This window comes from Microtus oregoni, unplaced genomic scaffold (genome assembly GCF_018167655.1).
Source record: "Microtus oregoni isolate MIOR12 unplaced genomic scaffold, Mior012 000005F_ref0000423, whole genome shotgun sequence".
Classification (NCBI taxonomy): domain Eukaryota; kingdom Metazoa; phylum Chordata; class Mammalia; order Rodentia; family Cricetidae; genus Microtus; species Microtus oregoni.
Genome location: NW_024543064.1, coordinates 11,647,418 through 11,665,811, shown reverse-complemented (window position 1 = coordinate 11,665,811; position 18,394 = coordinate 11,647,418). Strand labels below are relative to the sequence as shown.

At 54.8% G+C, this 18,394-nt stretch overlaps 2 protein-coding genes across 4 annotated transcripts in view; both read right to left on the bottom strand.

The window, feature by feature from the left end:
• Nucleotides 1-544: 544 nt before the first annotated feature.
• Slc25a34 (solute carrier family 25 member 34) lies at nt 545-4,816 on the bottom strand. 2 transcript variants are annotated; one of them, XM_041652719.1, is made up of 5 exons: nt 4,271-4,816; nt 3,570-3,635; nt 3,334-3,486; nt 2,432-2,566; nt 545-1,786 (listed from the first exon to the last, which is right to left on the bottom strand). In XM_041652719.1, exons 1-5 carry the CDS (start codon nt 4,667-4,669, stop codon nt 1,604-1,606), a joined length of 936 nt encoding a protein of 311 aa, XP_041508653.1. In that variant the 5' UTR covers nt 4,670-4,816; the 3' UTR covers nt 545-1,603. The 2 variants fall into 2 exon arrangements, with proteins under 2 accessions (XP_041508653.1, XP_041508654.1); XM_041652720.1 differs by lacking the exon at nt 3,334-3,486.
• A 2,368-nt stretch (nt 4,817-7,184) lies between these two features.
• The window catches only part of Plekhm2 (pleckstrin homology and RUN domain containing M2), a 42,851-nt gene continuing 31,641 nt past the window's right edge, over nt 7,185-18,394 (bottom strand). For both annotated transcript variants that reach the window (XM_041652460.1, XM_041652461.1), the window contains 13 exons: nt 16,215-16,443; nt 13,362-14,198; nt 13,154-13,223; nt 12,935-13,025; nt 12,640-12,704; nt 12,221-12,309; nt 11,514-11,646; nt 11,105-11,295; nt 10,515-10,580; nt 9,877-10,036; nt 9,480-9,659; nt 9,285-9,401; nt 7,185-8,144 (listed from right to left, as the gene is read on the bottom strand). In XM_041652460.1, coding sequence (XP_041508394.1) covers nt 8,007-8,144; nt 9,285-9,401; nt 9,480-9,659; nt 9,877-10,036; nt 10,515-10,580; nt 11,105-11,295; nt 11,514-11,646; nt 12,221-12,309; nt 12,640-12,704; nt 12,935-13,025; nt 13,154-13,223; nt 13,362-14,198; nt 16,215-16,443 — 2,366 coding nt within the window. In that variant the 3' untranslated portion in view covers nt 7,185-8,006. The remainder of the gene's footprint in view (nt 8,145-9,284; nt 9,402-9,479; nt 9,660-9,876; nt 10,037-10,514; nt 10,581-11,104; nt 11,296-11,513; nt 11,647-12,220; nt 12,310-12,639; nt 12,705-12,934; nt 13,026-13,153; nt 13,224-13,361; nt 14,199-16,214; nt 16,444-18,394) is intronic.

The window sequence follows — 18,394 nt, the reverse complement described above, 5'->3', positions numbered from 1 at the left end:
GCTGCCTGGCCGAGGCGTTGGTTACTGGGGGCCTCACAAACACTCCTGTCTCAACAGTCTCCTGGAGTGTGGCTGCAGTCCGGAGAAAGGGCACCCTCTTATCTGAGCCCCCACCTCCTGCGCACCCTCTGGATATACACAAATGCGAAGCCCTCAATAAAAGTCTGAACTCAGGGATGCTCCCAGGTTCGTGCTGAAGGCCTAACCCCAGTTCCTCAGGAAGGGACAGTGGAGACAGTGGTAGCTACCTCTAATTTAACGTGCAGTTCCTGTGCCGGCCCTGTCCAATATAACTGCGTTTTCCCTGTCTCTTCTCCCCATCCTCACGCCTCTCCCTTTCTTTTTCTTTTTTTTCTTTTCTTTTTTTTTTTTTGGTTTTTCGAGACAGGGTTTCTCTGTAGCTTTGGAGCCTGTCCTGGAACTCCCTTGGTAGACCAAGCTGGCCTTGAACTCACAGAGATCCACCTGTCTCTGCCTCCCAAGTGCTGGGATTACAGGCGTGCGCCACCACCTCCCGGCTGCCTCTCCCTTTCTTTATCCCTCTTTCTCTCCCCCACTCTGCTCTTCTCTCTGTTCTTCCCTCTCTCTCTCTCCTCTCCCCAAACCCTTTTCTTTCTCTCCTCTCTTTGGGTCTCGCATAGCCCAGGCTGGCCTCAAACTCACCATGCATCTGAGAATGAACTTGAACCCCTTGATCCTCCTGGCTCTACCTGTGTGTGCAGTGCTGAGATCACAGGCATGTGCCATCAGGCCTGGTTTATTCGGTGCTGGGGATGGAACCCAGGGCTTCATGAGCACCGGGCAGGCAGGCTGCCGGCTGATCTGTCTCCAGCCTGACTGGGAAGAAGCTGCCCAGCTCAGAGTCAGGGACAGAGGCCTCTGGAGAAGTAAGCCCTGGGCTAAGGATGTCAATTGCGTAACTAACATGCCCAGACCCTGGTTTTACCACATCACAAGTAACAGAAATAAATGCTAACACTGCCCATACCTTCTTGGGCTTCCAGGCTTCTGAAAGTAAGAAAATAGGTTTTTGTTTTTCAAGCTGCCAAGGCTTTGGAACTTTGACCAGCTAGAGTCTGGGGACCCCAAGGCCTCCCTCGGGGCTCAACCATGAGTCTCCTCATGTGCCGTGGTTTCTGAGGGATCTGTGGCCCAAGGGTTCTGACTGTTCCCTTGCTGAGAGCAGAGGATTGGGGTGGGCAGACTCCAACCACAGTCCTGTGTCTGTCACCACAAAGCCGTGTGGTTCCAGCCAGAGTGGTGTCTCAGTTTCCTTGTGCTCCGAGAGGATTGTGTGGTCCCACAGTGGCTGGAGGACGGAGGAGCCGGTGTCACTGAGTGGCTCTGTCCATGGGCACCCTTTCATGAGGGTGCTACTGCGGCAATATACTACAGCATGGTAACCCAGGGGAGAGGAAAGGGTGAAGGGGCGGTGACTTGGGGTGAACTAGTCCTGGGGCTCTGGTCGATCACAGTTGTCCACAATCCCGACTCAAGCCCCCCATCTGGGCCTGACTCAAGCTGGCTCGGGGCAGCCAGTTCTATAGAAGCCAGCCATCACTTCCACCAAATGCCAGGCTTGGTGGTGGGCTGAGGGACAAGGCTAGGTGCCCTGGTGCTGGGCCCTTGTGGTCAGCTTCCGCAGCTCATCCCAGAAGAACATGCTAAGGATGGTGTGGGGGCCCAAGCGCAGATAGGCAAGGCCTAGGCCCTTGTAGAGTGCTAGGGGCCCCTCCTGTTGGCAGATCTTCACCAGGCAGTCAGCGAGGCCGCTGTACAGCTGGCCCTGGGGATAAACATAGGGTGAGGGTCACATCAAGAGTTGAGAGGTCCCAGGTGACAAAAGCAAGTGTGTCTAGCGGTGGGGTCAGAAGGAACACCCAGTCCTACAGGCCTGGGCGGATTATACATTGTGATGTTAACAAGGCCCTCGTCCCTCAGGCAGATAGCCTTCTGCAGGGGTGCAGCTCGTATAACCCACTCAATCATCTCGGTTCTGACACTTCCGACTGGCATCACCACAGGAAGGCCACGATTCCGATCCTGCCCCTTCTGCTGACCCTCTCGGCAGCCTCCACTTGACCTCTCTGAGCTGATTTCCTCATCAGGAAATAGAATAAAATCCAGTCGGAGGACTTAGGACATGCATGCTTCCGTGTTGTGAATATGATGTGTGTGTGTGTGTGTATTGTGTATGTGTGTATGTGTGTGTGTGTATGTGTGTGTATGTGTGTGTGTATGTGTGTGTATGTGTGTGTGTGTATGTGTGTGTATGTGTGTGTGTGTATGTGTGTATGTGTGTGTATATATGTGTGTGTGTATGTGTGTGTATGTGTGTGTGTATGTGTGTGTGTATATGTGTGTGTGTATGTGTGTGTATGTGTGTGTGTCCCATTGCCCCACAGCCTACATTTCCTCGTCTCCTGCTCACCTTGCCAGCTCTGTCCACCGGTTGGTTGTATAGGCGAGTGCTGACCACGTCGAAGGGAGCCATGACTGTAGCCACAGCTATACTGCTAATCATGCCTCCAGCTAGGGCCACCATCCAGCTGTCCTCCAGAAACCACTGTGGGGATGGATCAGGCTGTTGACCCTGCCCACTGCCCTCTGCTCACCCATGCTGGGCCCTCCCTGCCCCAAGCCCACGAAGGATGGAAGGCTTTGGGTAGGCAAGCAAATCAGACCTCTCCAGCCATTCCCAGCCTGCAACACCAATCCTGTGTTCCTCCATGGTTTTAGGGTTCACTGATGACCCCTAGCTCCTATTGGACAGAAGGGCTAGGTCACAACTACAGTGACAGAGCCAACAACTTTATTTTCTTCCTCCCTTCCCGATCTCCTCTTCCCTCCTCCCCCTCTTCTGTTTCTTTTTGTTGAGACAGGTATTGCTATGCAGCAGGCTGTGCTCCAATTGCAATCCTCCTGCCTCCACCTTCTAAGTGCTGAGATTACAGCTGAGAAACATTGCCCTTAGCTGCGACTCCCCTCTCCTTCCTCCATCTCTCGCCTTCTTCCCATGACTCCTCCTCTCTTCCTTCTATCTCTCCCTCCTTCTCCCCTTCCTCCCTTCCTCCCTTCCCCTGTCTTTCTTCCTCTCTTTTGACAGGGTCTCATGTAGTAGGTAGCCTAGACTGACTTTAAAACCTGTGTAGCTGAGGACCACCTTAAGATTCTTGATCCCCCTGCCTCAACACTCTAAGTCTTAGGAACGTAAGTGTGTCTCACCACATTCAGCAAGATCAGGTTTTATTCTGGACCCCATCTGTCACCACCCGTGTGTGAAAGAGGCAGGGGCCCTCCCTCTCCATCTAGACAGTGTCCCCAGCCCCTTACCTGTCGCTCCTGTACCCAAGCCTTAGCAGATGCAAAGGTGGCCAGCTGGGCAGCTGAGCCCACTGTGACTCGGGGCACAGCCCCGCCCACACCCCGCCACAGCCCCAATAGGCCCTGCTGGCGCCAGATGGTCTCCAAGGCACCCAGGACACTCTGCGGGGAAGAAAGGGTGTGGGTCACTAGAGAGCCACAGTCCTGCACAGCCTGGAGCCCAGGGTTCTGGGGAGATGTTTTACCTGATGCTGGTGCTGATGCCCCACGGCCATAGCAGCCACTGTCTGGGCCTGCAACTGGGTCTTGACCTGGGAGTCCAGAGCAGATTGAGGGCTTTAGGATAGAGACTGGGGAATGAGCTGGGCACGTTTGAGCCCCTCTCCTGTATGGTAGCCCTCAGTTCACACCTGAAGCTTGGAGGTAGTCTCAGTGGGCTTGAGTTCACTCAATATTTACTTTGGTTCTCTTTTGAGACAGGGTTTCTCTGTGTATCCCTGGTTGTCCTGGAACTCACTCTGAAGACCAGGCTGGCCTCGAACTCACAGAGATCCAGTTGCCTCTGCCTCCCGAGTGTTAGGATTAAAGGCATGTGCCACACCTGGCTTCAAGTTTCTTAAGTAGCCCTTTGGGCCTCTGTCCTACCACTCTCTCAAGGACAGAGGACTTCAGTGGCCAGATCAGGATGCAACAACTCACGCTCAGCGGAAGCTTTTATTCCTACCATATGCCAGGCTATGCAGAACTAATCACAAGCAAATGACAACTAGGGTCTACCTACTGCATAGCCTGCTCTATCTTCTGGCTAAGACAAGTGGGCATGGGCCCCAAAAGAGCAAGGGTTGTCTGAGCGAGGGCAGATTCCAGATCTGAGCCTGATATTCCCAGGAAACCGTCCCCTCCCAGCCTTCCTCGCCCAACCCAGGGCCACAGAGAAAACACTCACCAGGTAAGCAGGACTTCCCACAAAGGCTCCCAGTGCCCCGGCCACAGCACCTGCAACCACAGTCCCCCCTGGTTGCTGGGTGAAGCCAGCCTGGCATGCCAGACTATAGCAGTAGAAGCGGACACCATTCATGAGGCCCTGGTAGAGAAGGCCAGCGGCCAGCCCCTTCTGCAGGCCCCACAGGCCATCTGCATGGGCAATGGCTGCAGCAGAAGACACAAGGCCCCGGTAGGGCCGTGGGTAAGTGCCTGGGGCCTGCAACTCCCCTTGCAGCTGCAGACGAGTCTTTACCACTTCCAAGGGATTGGTGAACACGCATGCCAGGCAGCAGGCTGAGGCACCCAGCACCAGGTCCACAGTTGGGGTCACCATATCCCGTGCATCCGTGGCAGGAGCCATCTCTGCCTGGATCAGCCACAGCACAGGCCATAGGTGGCCGTGTCTAGGCTGTTTGCACCCATGTGTGGCCGCAGGCCTGGGGACCGAGGGGGCCCCGTGCCATCTCTAGAGGACAGATCTGGTCAGTGACTGGAGGCCCAGGGTCTGTCTTGGAAGTCCACCTGTTGTTCAGCAGACTGGGGCTGTGGGAGTCTGGCCACACCCCCTCTGGCTCGGGCCAATCCCAGCTGCTGCAGGCGAGGCGGGCCTGGACCCTGGGATCTGGAGTAAAGGTCACCAGGGACGGGAAGGAGAGTGGAGCAGGAAGAAAGAGCCAAATTAGGGGAGGGTGTTCCTCCTTGTCCTCTAGACCTCTGTCCCATCTCTAGTCCCTGTCTGGCTCCAGCTAAAGCCCTGGGCATGTGGCAGCTTGGCCCTAGGCACAGGCTACCTGCACTGACCAGCAACTGTCCCGTCTCTGCATCCGCCATAGCCTGTGTGAAATCCTCAGTCTTCCAGTCTGCTTCCCTCAGATTATGGCTCCGTTTCCTCCCTCCCTTCCTTCCTTTAAGTTCCACTTAGTTTTTAGTATCTTTCTTTCTTTCTTTTTTTTTTTTTTTGAGACAAGGTCTGTGTAACTTTGCTATCCTGAATCAGCTTTGTAGACCAAAGTGACATCAAGGTACAGAAATTCACCTGCCTCTGCCACCTAGTGCTGGAATTAAAGGTGTGCACCACCATTCCCACACCCAGCTTTTTATTTTAGTTTGTGTGTGTATCCCTGGCTGTCCTAGAACTCACTCTGTAGACCAGCCTGGCCTTGAGAGATCCACCCTCTGCCTCCCAAGTGCTGGGATTAAAGGTGTGGCCACCACCGCCCAGCTTTCATGGTTGCTTTTCCACAAGAGGTTATGTAAAGGAGGACCCCAGAGCCCCATTGATGAGGCAGGTCTCATTTCCAGACTGGCTGGGACTCAGCGTATAGCCCAGGCCACCTTCAAACTCATGCCAATCTCCAGGTGCCTCTGCCCCGCAGCACCTGAGGGCTGGCAGTACAAGCAGGCACGTCCATGCCCACTTTCACTTATTACTTGTTTATGTATAGGGGTGTTTTACCCACATCTATCTCTGTGTGTACCGGATGTCCATGGAAGCCAGAGAAGGTGTTTTATCCTCTGGAACTGGAGCTACCATGTGGGTGGGTGCTAGGAATTGAACCCAGGTCCTCTGGAAGAGTTCTAACCAAGAACAATTTCTCCAACCCCATTAATCTTTCTTTTTTTTCTTTCTTTTTCTTTCTTTCTTTCTTTCTTTTTTTCTTTCTTTCTTTCTTTCTTTCTTTTTTTTTTTTTTTGAGACAGGGTTTCTCTGTCTAGCTCTGGCTGCCCTGGAACTATGTAGACCAAGCTGGCCAGGGACCACAGAGATCCGCCTGCCTCTGCCACTTGAGTGCTGGGGCTAAAGGTGTGTGACCATGCCCAGCCAACCCCATTTATGTCAATGCATATATACACACACACACACACACACACACACACACACACACATATATATATATATATATGAGACAGGGTCTCACTATATAGTTTAGGCTATCCTGTATGTGTACATGTTTATGTGTGTGTGTGTGTGTGTGTGTGTGTGTGTGTGTGTAAGGGGATACACACAGGACAACTTCTTTGGGAGCCATTATTGAATAAAAAAAAAAAGGGTGGTTACTTGAACACAAATCCTGCTCCGGCATCAGAACAGACACTCTGGACAATGGGACTAGCCACCCCGGCCACACTGCACACCCACTCAACCCAATGCACATACTTACAACTGCTCATTTCTAGAGTTTTCCCTTCCCTATTTTAGATTTCAGGGAATCAGACCGTGGAGAATGGTCTGCTGACGAGGGGGAGGAGGGGTCACCGAGCATGACTCTGGTCTCCATTGGGGGACTGATGTGTGAAGAGCCTGCTTCGAACAGCGCCTCCCACAGAAGAGGTCCACACCCTCCTCAATCCCCAACTTCTAGTACCTCAGCCTGGTTCACCCAAAACTTCAGAGTCCTTGGGTGGGAGGGCTGGAAAGGTAAGGGCCACTGTGAAGAGTAACCTTTGTGGCTCTAGGCATTTCCTTAACAACCGGACCACCAGGCTCCCACTCTTGGCTATGTAGGAAACAGAAAGGCTGGGGGTGGTGGTGTTCTGGGCCTCAATCCTTCAGGCAGTGGAACCATGGAAGCAGCTGGGGCAGACCTGGTTCTGATTCTTCTTCTTTTTCTCCCCCCGAGATAGGGTTTCTCTGTGTAACCCTGGCTGTCCTGGAACTTGCTCTGTAGAACAGGCTGGCCTAGAACTCACAGAGATCTGCCTGCCTCTGCCTCCTGAGTGCTGGGATTAAGGGATTAATAGGCGTGCACCACTACTGCCCAACTCTGGTTCGGATTCTACATGGCAGTTTGTTGGGCACAGAATGGACGATGAAGATGTTGCAGTGGGGAACCCTCCCTCCCCATCTCACGCCTAAAGAGGGCCAGTGACAAGTCTCAGCAATATAATGTCAATTTTATTTAAAAAAAAAAAGACAAAGTCCAATCCATCTGACCCATCCCCAGAGGGATCCAACGAAGACCTCAAGAAGGGCCAGCTCTAGCCAAGCCTGGGTCAGTCAGGTGTCAAAGAGCCCAAGCTCATGGGCTCTGCTCTCCCAGGCCCTCTCCTTTGCTCCTGGCAAGAGGCGCCAACGGATCCCTGGCTCCTCCAAGCTCTGTTGTACTTGAGGGAGAGGAGAGGCAGAGCTGTGGACATGCAAGGCCTCCTGGCAGCCATGGAGGGCTGCTGGTTGGGCCCAGGCCGTGTGAGCAGGCCACTGTGCACGGGGTGGATGTGTCAGAGGAGGCATGCACAGCTACCTAGTGTTCCCACTTTCCTGCACAGTGAGGACTGTTCAAAAACGAACAAGAATGGCTGGGCACTCACGACCCCCAGGGGGCCCTGACCATCTGCCCAGGCCCCTGGCCCAGGAAAAGAAGATGGCACGCCCGCCCTCCTGATCTCTTTGCTCCCCTTAAGTGGATGCTATTATTCTCACGGCCACCCCGAGCAGATGGAAAGGACTCGAATGGTGGCCCAGGGAACACCATGTGTCTACAGAGCCCACAGGGCTCAGACCTTCTCCCCAGTGACCTCTAGTCACTCCCTGTTGGGCGGGACACGCAGAGGTCTAGGCGCCCACTCTGGATCCCTGTCTCGAGCCACACTAGTGGTTCTGCCACCCCAAGGCAGGAGTGGGCTGTAGAGGCCTGTGGACACCTGAATCCGAAACAGCATGGTGGCACACCACAGTGTACATGCTGCCCAGCCACGCCTCAGCACCAGGGGTCCCGGGAGGCTCTCCCTCGGCACAGACTGTCACTTCGCTGCCAGGCGCTATGAATGAGGCTCAGGGCGTCTTCGAATTTCTGCTTGATGGAAGCTTCATGAATTGCCTTGTGAGGGAGATCTACCTGTGGCGGACAAGCAGGAAGCATAAAGGCTGCAGGCTGCGTTCCCAGGAGCCATGGAAGACCTTTAGGGCCCTACACACCCCTTTGGGAACATCGTCCATGTTGCGAGTTTCTCTTTTGCTCTGTTCACACAACCCAAGCTCTCAGGTCTACCTGGAATTCACTAGGCATGTTTCTATCCTTGACTGTTCTTCACCTCAGTGTATAGCTCCTCCAGAACCACAGTGGGCAGGGAGCACATGTGTGCAAAACAGTACCTCTCCCTGGGTGTGGTGTGATATGGGAGTCCCCTATGTATGCTGTGGATACCATTGGTTAATAAAGAAACCGCTTAGGACCTATAGCAGGTAGGTGGGGAAAACTAAACTGAATGCTGGGAGAGAGGAGGTGGAGTCAGAGAGAAGCCATGTAGCTCTGCTGGGCACAGACACTGGAACTTTACCCAGTAAGCCACAGCCTTGTGGCAATACACAGATTAATACAAATGGTTAAATTAATATGTAAGAGTTAGCTAATAAGAAGCTAGAGCTAAGCCGGGCGGTGGTGGCGCACGCCTTTAATCCCAGCACTTGGGAGGCAGAGGCAGGCGGATCTCTGTGAGTTCGAGACCAGCCTGGTCTACAAGAGCTAGTTCCAGGACAGGTTCCAAAACCACAGAGAAACCCTGCCTCGAAAAACCAAAAAAAAAAAAAAAAAGAAGAAGAAGCTAGAGCTAATGGGTCAAGCAGTGATTTAATTAATACAGTTTCTGTGTAATTATTTCAGGGCTGAGCAGCCAGGAACCAACAAACGACCTCCTTGCAACATGGCCATAGCACATGCTACCCAGGAACCAGAGGCAAAGGGTTCCCTGTGAATTCCAGACTAGCCAGAATTGCACAGCAAGACCTTGTCTCTACAAAAAACAAAAACCCCAACCACAACAAAACAAAAAACAAAAGCTACTACCTCTCCAGGGCTCTGGGGAAGAGGAGCTCCTGTTTTGGGTCTCACCAGGCCCCATTTTTAGCTTTGACAAACTAGCTGATATTGGGACATGCCACTCTGGCCCTAAGTTTCTGTGTCTCAGCAATGTTTGTGAATTGCTGCCCCCAGAACCCTGCAGGTGAGGTCAGGCCCCAAGAACCACTAGGTACCTACCTGGTAGATGGCTTTCCACCCAGAGCTCAGGGCAGTCAGGAAGCGGTCCAGTTCAGAAGTACAGCTCAGATAGATGACCCAGGGTTGGAGCAGCTGTGGGCTATCCTGGGAGAACTCCTAGAGACAGCAGGTCCTGGGTGAGCATGCATGGATTTCCTTGGGCAGGGCCTGTGCCCTTGTTCCCACCCAACTCACCAGGATGCAGTACTCCTTGCCCAGTTCTGTGGAGATGGCACTGATGTCAGCCAGCCTGGCTGTGCCCAGGGAGCGGAAGAAGCTGGTTTGGCAATCCTCATGGCATGTGAAGAGGCGGTCCTCGGTGATTACCAGGCAGCAAGGGATACAGGGGCTGGGAGCCACCCCTTGGGGTATGACCTGGATATTGGCAGAAGGTGGGAGAGGCAACCTGTTTCTCCGGGGTGACCTGTACCAGGAATCCCCTATCAGACTGTCTACCTTAGCGGTGGAGGAAGAGGTGGGAGAATGGTTCAGGCTACAGTCCCCTGAGCCTGTGCTCATTCTTGGGCTGTCCCCTGGGGTCTACCATCCTGGCCCTCCCAGGCTGGGCTGATGGTGCAAGCAGGACACTTACTCCTTTGGACACGGCCTGGCAGAGATGCTGCATCCAGTCAGCCATCTCAGCCTCGCTGTCGGCACTCAGCTCCAGGCAGGGCCGGTCAGCCAGAATGACCTGGAAGGCGTGGGGCCGATCTGTGGTGTTGGATCTCCGGCAGCCACCGCACTGCTCCCCCCTGGGCCAGAGGAGGAGGGTGAAATGGCAGGTGAGGAGGCTGGAGCGGGAGACCCTGGCGCTGGCTGAGGTGTGCAGACACCGGGTCCCGGGCCCTGGTTCTAGGGACACTGATGTGTGCTTAGCAACCCCACTGTTCCTGGCTGCATGACAACCTGTATCTCCAGAAGTGCCAAGAGCCCTTGGGGTACCCGAACATAGCCAGGTGAGAGGGTACAAAGCCACTCACTGCACCTGCTCAGACCCAGGGGTCTGCTTCTCATTGGGTGGGGCTCCCTTCTCTAGGCAAAGGGTGCCTCCTCATTCATCCTGCCTCCATGGCTCCCTACAGCTTGTGAACCCCAAGACACTAGGGGGCTGCTGGATAGCGGAGAGAAGGGCAGAAGGACAGCAAGTTCTCGGCCTCGGACTCAGAGTGGACTCCAGACAGGACACCTAGCCACGACACCTGCCCCGTACCCTTTTCCTGGGACACTTACCCCATGTTCACGGAGAGCAGGGGAATGACGTCAGTGCGGTCAGGATACTGGTAGAGGATCCCGTTGCTGTAGAGTCACAATGCAGTGAGGTGAGGCCTGGCTAAGAAGATCCCAGGGGTCCCTTATAAATTGGCTGGGAACCAGGGACCTGCTTTCTTTCTTCCTTCCTTCCTTCCTTTTCTTTTTTTAAGGTTTGGTTTTTTGGGGAGACAGGGTTTCTCTGTAGCTTTGGAGCCTGTCCTGGAACTAGCTCTGTAGACCAGGCTGGCCTTGAACTCACAGAGATCCGCCTGCCTCTGCCTCCAGAGTGCTGGGATTAAAGGCCCGCCACCGCCGCCGGGCTGGGGTCTGCTTTCTATGGGAGGGGTTATAAAAGGAATCTGAGAATGGCTGGGGAGAACACTGCCCCTTCCTGGGCACAGCTGAAGGTCTGTCATCAGGGTTTCGGGCATCTGGGAATCTGTGCCCTAAGAACTGGCTGGACAGAAAAACTAACCCCACAATACTGTGGAGAAAGGAGGCATCCTCCCCTGGGCCTCTCATGCTAGGGACCTGACATCCCCAGGGCCCACTGCTGCGGGGGTTCCCACCTGAGCACCACAAAGCAGGTCTTCCAGTGTTCCTTGCCCAGATAGGAGGTGCCAGCCTTGTAGTGCAGCACACCTTCTTTGGTGATGGTGCCCTCGTGGGGTGAGCACTGGCAGGGGACAGGGCCCAGGGCCTCGTCCATGGGGTCCTCCCAGTGCACGAGCCCGTAGAAATGCACGGTCACGGTGGATGCCTGGGGTTCAGCAACAGACAGAGCCTCAGCTTACCATAACCCAGCCCCAGGGACAGTGAGAACAAAGTAACCTCAGGACATAGCCAAGTGAGCAAGAGGATGGCCCAGGAGGAAAGCCCTCCCTGCGAGGTGACTGAGAAAGGATATGGGCACCATTTGTATTATTCAGACAAGGCAGGCTGACGTTGGCCGCTCGAGTTTCCTCCCCAGTCACTGACCTCACATTTGGATTCCTGGGCGACAAATTTGGCCAATGCCAACTTTTCCATGGTGGCATCAGTCAAGATGCTAGGGTAGGGTGGCTCCCGGCAGCCTTTGATCATGGCTGACTTCAAAGATGCCAAGAAGAGCCTGTGTGGGGAGTGCGGTTTGTTGTCAGAGGCCTTGGGGATAGGTCCTCGGTGATCAGGACTTTGTCCTGAGAACTCCTGGCCCAGAGGGCTAAGAGAAACTAGGGGCTGAGGATCCTGGAATCAGGGCAGTGGTGGACCCTGCATCCCTGGATGGTGCCCAGAAAAGGCCTGACCATTCCTAGTGTCCAAAGGGCCCTGGATTCTAAAAGTAAAGAGAGACTAGCCAAAGTGTTGGCCAGTAGGACCTGACCACTCCGGTCAGTACAGTTAGGACCTCAGCATGTAATTCTCTGTCTGTAGTCCAGGGCACACCCAGGACAGTAGCCTGGCTCCTGGGTCTCCCCTCCCATTGGACCTCACACCAGCCCTTTCCTCTCCATGAGTCCTGAGGGGCTGAGGTCACCTGGGCTGACAGGAGTCAGATGGCCAGTGACCATCGACTTCCCTGCCTCTGTAAAGAGACCGCACGCTCTTAGGGGAACAGTTGGGTGTCTGTTTTTACCCCTAGCCATGCCCGTGGCAGATGTTGAGTCCCCTGTCCTGTTGGGGGGGGGGGGGAAGCTAACACTCACTCAGCCAGGGCCACGTCAGCCGTGTCCAGCAGAAACTGCTTCCTGCGGTTGGTGCAAACCAGCTTGATGGTCTGTTGGTCAAGACCAACCTGTCAGAAACCAAACAGGGCTTGGTCACTGCCCAGCATAAGGGGCAGCGTGGCCAGATTGAGGGTTGGCTGGGATCAGGAAGGGAGAAAGCACACGTTTGGGGTCACTACTAGGAAGGCCCCTGACCAAGAAATGAGGTCTCTCATGAGTTAGGGAAGATGTCAGAGATCAGAGACACCTTCGCATTTGACTCCTGTCTCTCGTGTGTGCAGAGGCCTCTGGATGTTGGTGCCCAACCCAGGATGGACCTTGCTCTGCAGCTCTGAGCATGGGTGGCCTGAGAAGCCGCATCCCTAGGCGGGTCCACCCACTGCAGAGTCTGCACTCACCGACACATAGTCAAGTTCATTGTAAGAAACGGCTTCTTCCACCAGGTATGGTTTCTCTGTGGCCCCTGAGAGAGGAGATGACAGCACCCATTACCCTGGCTGGTCTTTTCCCCCTCCCCAGCCCCCTCCGTACCCAGCAATAGTGGAGCAGAACGACAGACTGGGTGCGGGTGCGTAGCCCAGCTAGCAGTACCTCCCTGGGGACACCTTGTCATTAGTATATACTTAAAGTGGGGGCAGGGGGCTGGGACAGGGGAGCTCAACCCCACCCTCTCTGGCCTGGGGTGGCAGGCACCTTTCCGAAGCAGGTAGACGTAGCAGTCTGTGAGTAGCACGTACAGCAGCTGCAGGTTGCCCTCCATGTGCCCCGTGCTCATCCGGATCATCTAAGTCGAAGCAAACGGGAGTCAGCTCAAGCTCCTGCCCTGCCGGACTTGCATGCACACTGAGGAGTGTGGGTGTCCCAACCCGCCTTTGCTGCATCGCGCGATGGCTCCCCACTTCGGGGACTTACTTTGAACAACTGCTCTTCGTTTTCTCTAAAGACATGGATCATCAGTAGGAGCAAGTGATTGTTGTCTACTCTGTGACAGACAGGGACAAGGGTCGGGAGGAGCGGGGTCAGACGCAGGGTCACAAGCCTTTCCGTCTCCTGACAGCAGGCTAGACCTCCCATCCCTGCTGACCTGGCAGATCCTGCACCAGGTGAAGACAGCCCTCACCTGAACTCGGAGGGGTGAGTCATCTCTGAAGGGCTCCCCTGACCCTCATCTACCCCAGAGTCCTCAGCGCTGCTCAGACACGGACTGGGCTGGTCTCGCTTGAGCTTGCAAAGAGCTTCCTGGGTTCCGAGTTCAGGCTGGGACACAGGTTCAGGCATGGGCTCCTGGCAGGCCAGTGGCAACTGGGTGTCCTGTTCCCGAGGCTCTGGCTGCTGAGCTTCCTCTTGCGAGTCCTCTAAGGGCTCAGGTGCCTGTCCCTCTCCTCTTCCTCCCTCCTCTTCTTGGACAGCAGTCGCAGGGCTACCAGGAACATGCAGCGGTTGGCTAGGCCCTGCAGGGTCATGGTGGCTGCCACCTGCTGCAACAGTACTTGGACTCTCGACCGTAAAGCGGTAGAAGTCCATTGGGGCTGGAAGCCCCTCACTAAAGTCGCCAAATGGTGGTTTCTCCGGGGCCTCCCCCGGAGAGCCGGTCCGAAAGGACTGATCTGGGGGATCAACGTGGGAGCACCACGTGCTTGGGTCCAGCTGTCCATGGAGCTTGTCAATGACCTTGCTCAGGGGCTGTCCCAGGCACTCCATGGAGGTGTCCTTCATCTCTGGGATTAACAAGCCCATCTGGCTGAGCTCGGAGTGTTCACTGCTCTCAGCTGCACTGCTGGGCCCCTCCCCTTGCTCCTGCGGGGAGGCAAGTGCAGTAGCTGGCAAGTCCCGCCCCAGGTTTGGGGTGCCCACAAGTCCGTCACCATCCCCCTGCCTAGAGGTGGGGTGCAGCGGGCTTGCTTCCTCGTCCAATTTGGTCTTTTTCTTCTTACCAATTTTCTTCTTCTTGGTGACCCTGCGACAGCAGTGACAGGAAGTTAATGCTTTAGTACCCACTGTGTATAGGCTGGGTCAGAGTGGCAGTTCGGAGGGTATATGGCCCTGGGCAGTACAAGGTGAGAGACTTATGGTGCTGGCAGAGATGGGTAGGAGGGACAGCCAAGAGAGGCAGAAATGACTCCTGAGCAGGTCTACAAATTCTAGCTGATAGAATTGAGGTAGCAGCCAGGCCTGCTGGTGCAAACTTATGGTCCCAGCACTTGGGAGGTGGAGGCAGGAGAATTGTGAATACAAGGCCTGCCTGGGCTACACAGCTAGAACCCATCTCAAACACAAAAAGCAGAAAAAAAAATCTGAGCTAAGTTAGGCCCAGGAGCCCAAGTCTATAATCCCAGCACTAAGGAGGCAGAGGTAGAAGGTCATTTGAGGCAAGCCTGATCTACAGCTGAGTTCCAGGCTAACCAGGGCTATTTAGTGAGACCTTGTCTCAGAAACAAAATAAAGCAAAACAAGCCCAGCCGAGCCGCCACGCCTGTCCAGGAAGCACACCCGTCCAGGAAGCACGCCTGTCCAGGAAGCACACCCGTCCAGGCCACGGTTAGCTGAACCGACGACTCTGTACTCGGTGCTACCCCTCAGGATGTGATCAGATCTTTCCTAGGTACCACTGGGGATAAACCATGTGCTCCGAAGTGCCTCCCAGTTTCTGGGTCTGCCGTCTTGGCTTTGCTCCGAGTTTCTGGGTCTGCCGTCTTGGCTTTACTCGTTGGTTCTAAGATGGCTGAGAGAGCCCAGCTAAGATACTTCAGGGCTGAGTCTCTTAAAGCTCCTGTGTACTTTAACCAACCTGAACAAGAGTATGTGTGTATGTGTGTATGGGGGGGGGGATGTGTGTGTGTGCATGCATGTGAGTGTGTGTGTGTCCCAAGCCCAGACCCTAGGGAGTAATGCTCCTTCCTCAGGCCAGAGGTGTGATGGGATATGGGACTTCTTTCCTCATATGATGGGCTCTGGAGAGCTCTCAGAGTAGGCCCCAGGGAGACCAGAGAGCTGAGATGGTTCTGGTCAAGCGCCCCCTCCACTCCCCTTTGCATAACTTTGTCCATGTGTCAAGGACATGAACCATGAAGCAGGCTTGATGAGAACCAAAACCAGAGATCTCAGAATGTGTGCTGATTTCTTAGCCCTGGGAGGCTGGGGCAGGAGGATGGCAAGTTTCAGTCCAACCGGGGGTTCACACATATATAGTAAGGTCCTGTCTTACAAACAAACCTAACAGAGCAAATACTCCAGGAAGGTGGTGGACCCCAAGGTGGTTTCTGGTCCTGGCTGGGCTAGACAAAAAGCCCAGAGGCCAGGCAGCGATGGCTGCTGCCAAGGCCAGTCCCTCCAGGGCTTACTCCAAGATGTATGCTTGTGTCCCTCTCAAGAGGAACACTGACCAAGTAATGGTGTCAAAAGGGGTGCTTCTGAGAGGTGCTAAGGCCACGGGGCAGAGCCCTCTGAATGGGACCATGGTCCTAAAAGAGAGGTGTCTCCATCCTGACATGAGAACACACTCAGACAGATACGTGTGGACATAGAGAAGGTCCTTCTCTCAGGGACTGTGGGTGTGGCACCCTCACCTCGGCCTCCAGAATAAAGATCTGATGTGGCCCCGTGAGATGGTGCATATCTTTAATTCCAGTACTCAGGAGGCAGAGGATGAGTTTGAAGCCAGTCTGGTCTACATAGTAAGTTCCAGGGTGGCCAGGGCTACACAAAGAAACCCTGTCGCGGACCAAAAAAAGTCCCCCCTTCTGTTATTTCTGCCACCTGTCTCTGCACTTGGTTACAGAAGCCTGCCTGCGACAGATCTTCTGATCCCTGTGGCCCCAAACCGTACAAGGTGTGAAGGGGATGCTTCTTAAGTCTCAGTGATGTCCTCTGCCCTTGGGACAGCCCTTGTCTGCCCTGGACTACATGGCGAGCCCAGAGGTGGACGCTGGGCACTAGGTGCTCACCCACCTTCTCCGGGCCCCTCCCTGCTGACCTGATGACTTCAAGCTCTGTACAGGCATCTGATTGGTCTGGGGTCTGGGCCTCTTCCTTCTCCTGAGAGGTAGCATGCACAGGGGTGGTGTCAGACGATGACACAGCCTCGGGCTGCTCCTCGTTGAAGGGGTTATGGCGCTGGGTGGGGCTCTTGGTGGATGCCTTGCTACTGGTCAGGTCCGAGGCAGTGGAGCGGGGACCGCTGATGGTATCTGTGAGGTCTCCATCTGTAAGGACAAAGAGACAGGACACACACAGCCCATCAGCTCCCAACTGGGCCCCAGAGGTTGCCTTCTCTCAGGGGAGGTGGCCGAGTTTCTCCCAGGGAAGCCTGACCACAGTGGCCCTAGTTCAAGAGCAGCAGCCCCAACCCATAGGACATGCAATTGATGCTTTGGGAGCCAAATGATGGGGATGCCCTTTTCTCTGCCACTGGGAGCCCTTAGAGCTCACACTTAGCCAAATTCAGTTAAGGGTCCACAGTGTGAAACAGCTTCTAGACCTAAGCCCTGGCCACGGTGACTGATGCTCCCAGGGTGGCTGGGGCCCCAAGAGCAGACAGGTTGCCTACCTCCTAGGACAACCTCAGAGCCCTCTCCTGTGAGGACTGGGGGTGCCCAGCAACCTCTCAACACCACTTCTTGTGCAAAGTGATACCGAAAGTCCTCTGCAAGCCCTCTCTCCCACAGACAACAGGGAACAAAGGAAGCAAGAAGAGCAGAAGAGACAAGGAAAATGAAAGCATAGGCTGGGGAGGGGAACGCAGGACCCAACACCACAGAGAACAGTGACAGACAAATCAGGGACAACAGGATGAGATGCAGAGAGGAAGGGGTGCAAGGGGCTGCCCCCCAAGACACTTTGCAGGCTCTGGGAGGATACTGACTTTTCTCCCCCAAATCCAACAGCACTCCTGGGGGACCCCTCTAAGGGCGAGCTGCCTGTCAGTGAGGAGCTGGTCTAACTGGCTTCCTCCACACCCATCCATTCTAACTTACGGGACTAGGCAGACGGGGAGCAGCATCGTGGCGAGTATAGGGGGCCACTTTCCTGGCGGCAGATAGGAGCTGCCCAGGCAGAGAGCTGAGGCCTGGGACCAGCCGGTGGGACCGCCTGGGTGATGGCAAGGCCACCCATACTCTAGCAGTGCACATCTCGCTGGCATTAGCTGTGCAGAAGGAGAGGAACACGCTTCCCGAAGCACCCAAGAAGTGCCGGGACTTGCTGGCTGACACAGTACTTTGTTTCTCTTGTTTTAAAGGTCTGTCTTTTCTCATTTTTATCTTTTTGAGATGGGGGGTGGTCCTCACTATGTAGCCCTGTCTGGCCTGGGACAATCAGCAGTCCTCCTGCCTCAGGAAGGGTCAGAAGAAGGAAACCCCGCCTTCTGACCCCACAGAGGCTCCCACAGGGCAGAGATTTCTACCCGTACTTCCCCTGGTACTTACAGCTGCTATGGAGGGGTCATGAGAGTGAACACAGACCCCAGGATGTGGATCACCCTACCCAGACCTGCTCAGGGTCCCAAATTTGAATTTGCAACCCCCCCCACCCCCGCTCAAATCTTGCTTTCTTCCAAGCTCAAGGAGACACTGGGGCCTTAGCTAGGTGAGTTGCCGGGGTGCTGGAGAACTCGGAGAGTCACTGCTGCCATGAATATAACCCTGCCTGGGTCTGGCCCGGCCTGAGCAAGCTGGGCCATTAGTTCCTGTGCAAAAACTACCACAGGGCTGGAGAGGAAGGTCAGAGGTCATGGCCTGCCTGTCAAGTGATTGTAAAGTGTGCCAGGAAAGGGTTAGTGGTTAGAGTCAGAGGTAAAAACCAACGCCGACAATATGCTTCAGAAGAGGCCGAGAGGAGAAAGGATGCTAAGGTGGAATTCCGGGTCTCACTACCTGCACTCAGACACACTCCTCAAAGCTACCTTCTTGGCCGAGCGATACAATTTACCTCTCAGTGTTGGAGCCCATGTCTCTCCAAGCTAAGCTAGTTCACGCTCACATGCCATGGGAAGCATGAGCTCTTGTCCACTGCTCAGAGGTCACCCTCAGGGGGAACCCCACCTAAGGCAAGAAGGGGTGGCTGGGGCAGGAGCTCTTTGGGAAGGGTGTGTTGGATAACCTTAGATTTAAGGAGCAAACATTTACCATATCAAACAGAGACTCTACTTGGAGTAAG

What these genes read in the sequence shown, in the direction of transcription:
- Slc25a34 (XM_041652719.1), bottom strand. Translation starts at nt 4,669, where the DNA reads ATGGCTCCTGCCACGGATGCACGGGATATGGTGACCCCAACTGTGGAC. An exon ending in GGCATCAGCACCAGCATCAG is followed by an intron (nt 3,487 to 3,569) that starts GTAAAACATCTC and finishes TCTTCCCCGCAG; the next exon opens with AGTGTCCTGGGTGCCTTGGA. An exon ending in CTTGGGTACAGGAGCGACAG is followed by an intron (nt 2,567 to 3,333) that starts GTAAGGGGCTGG and finishes CCATCCCCACAG; the next exon opens with TGGTTTCTGGAGGACAGCTG.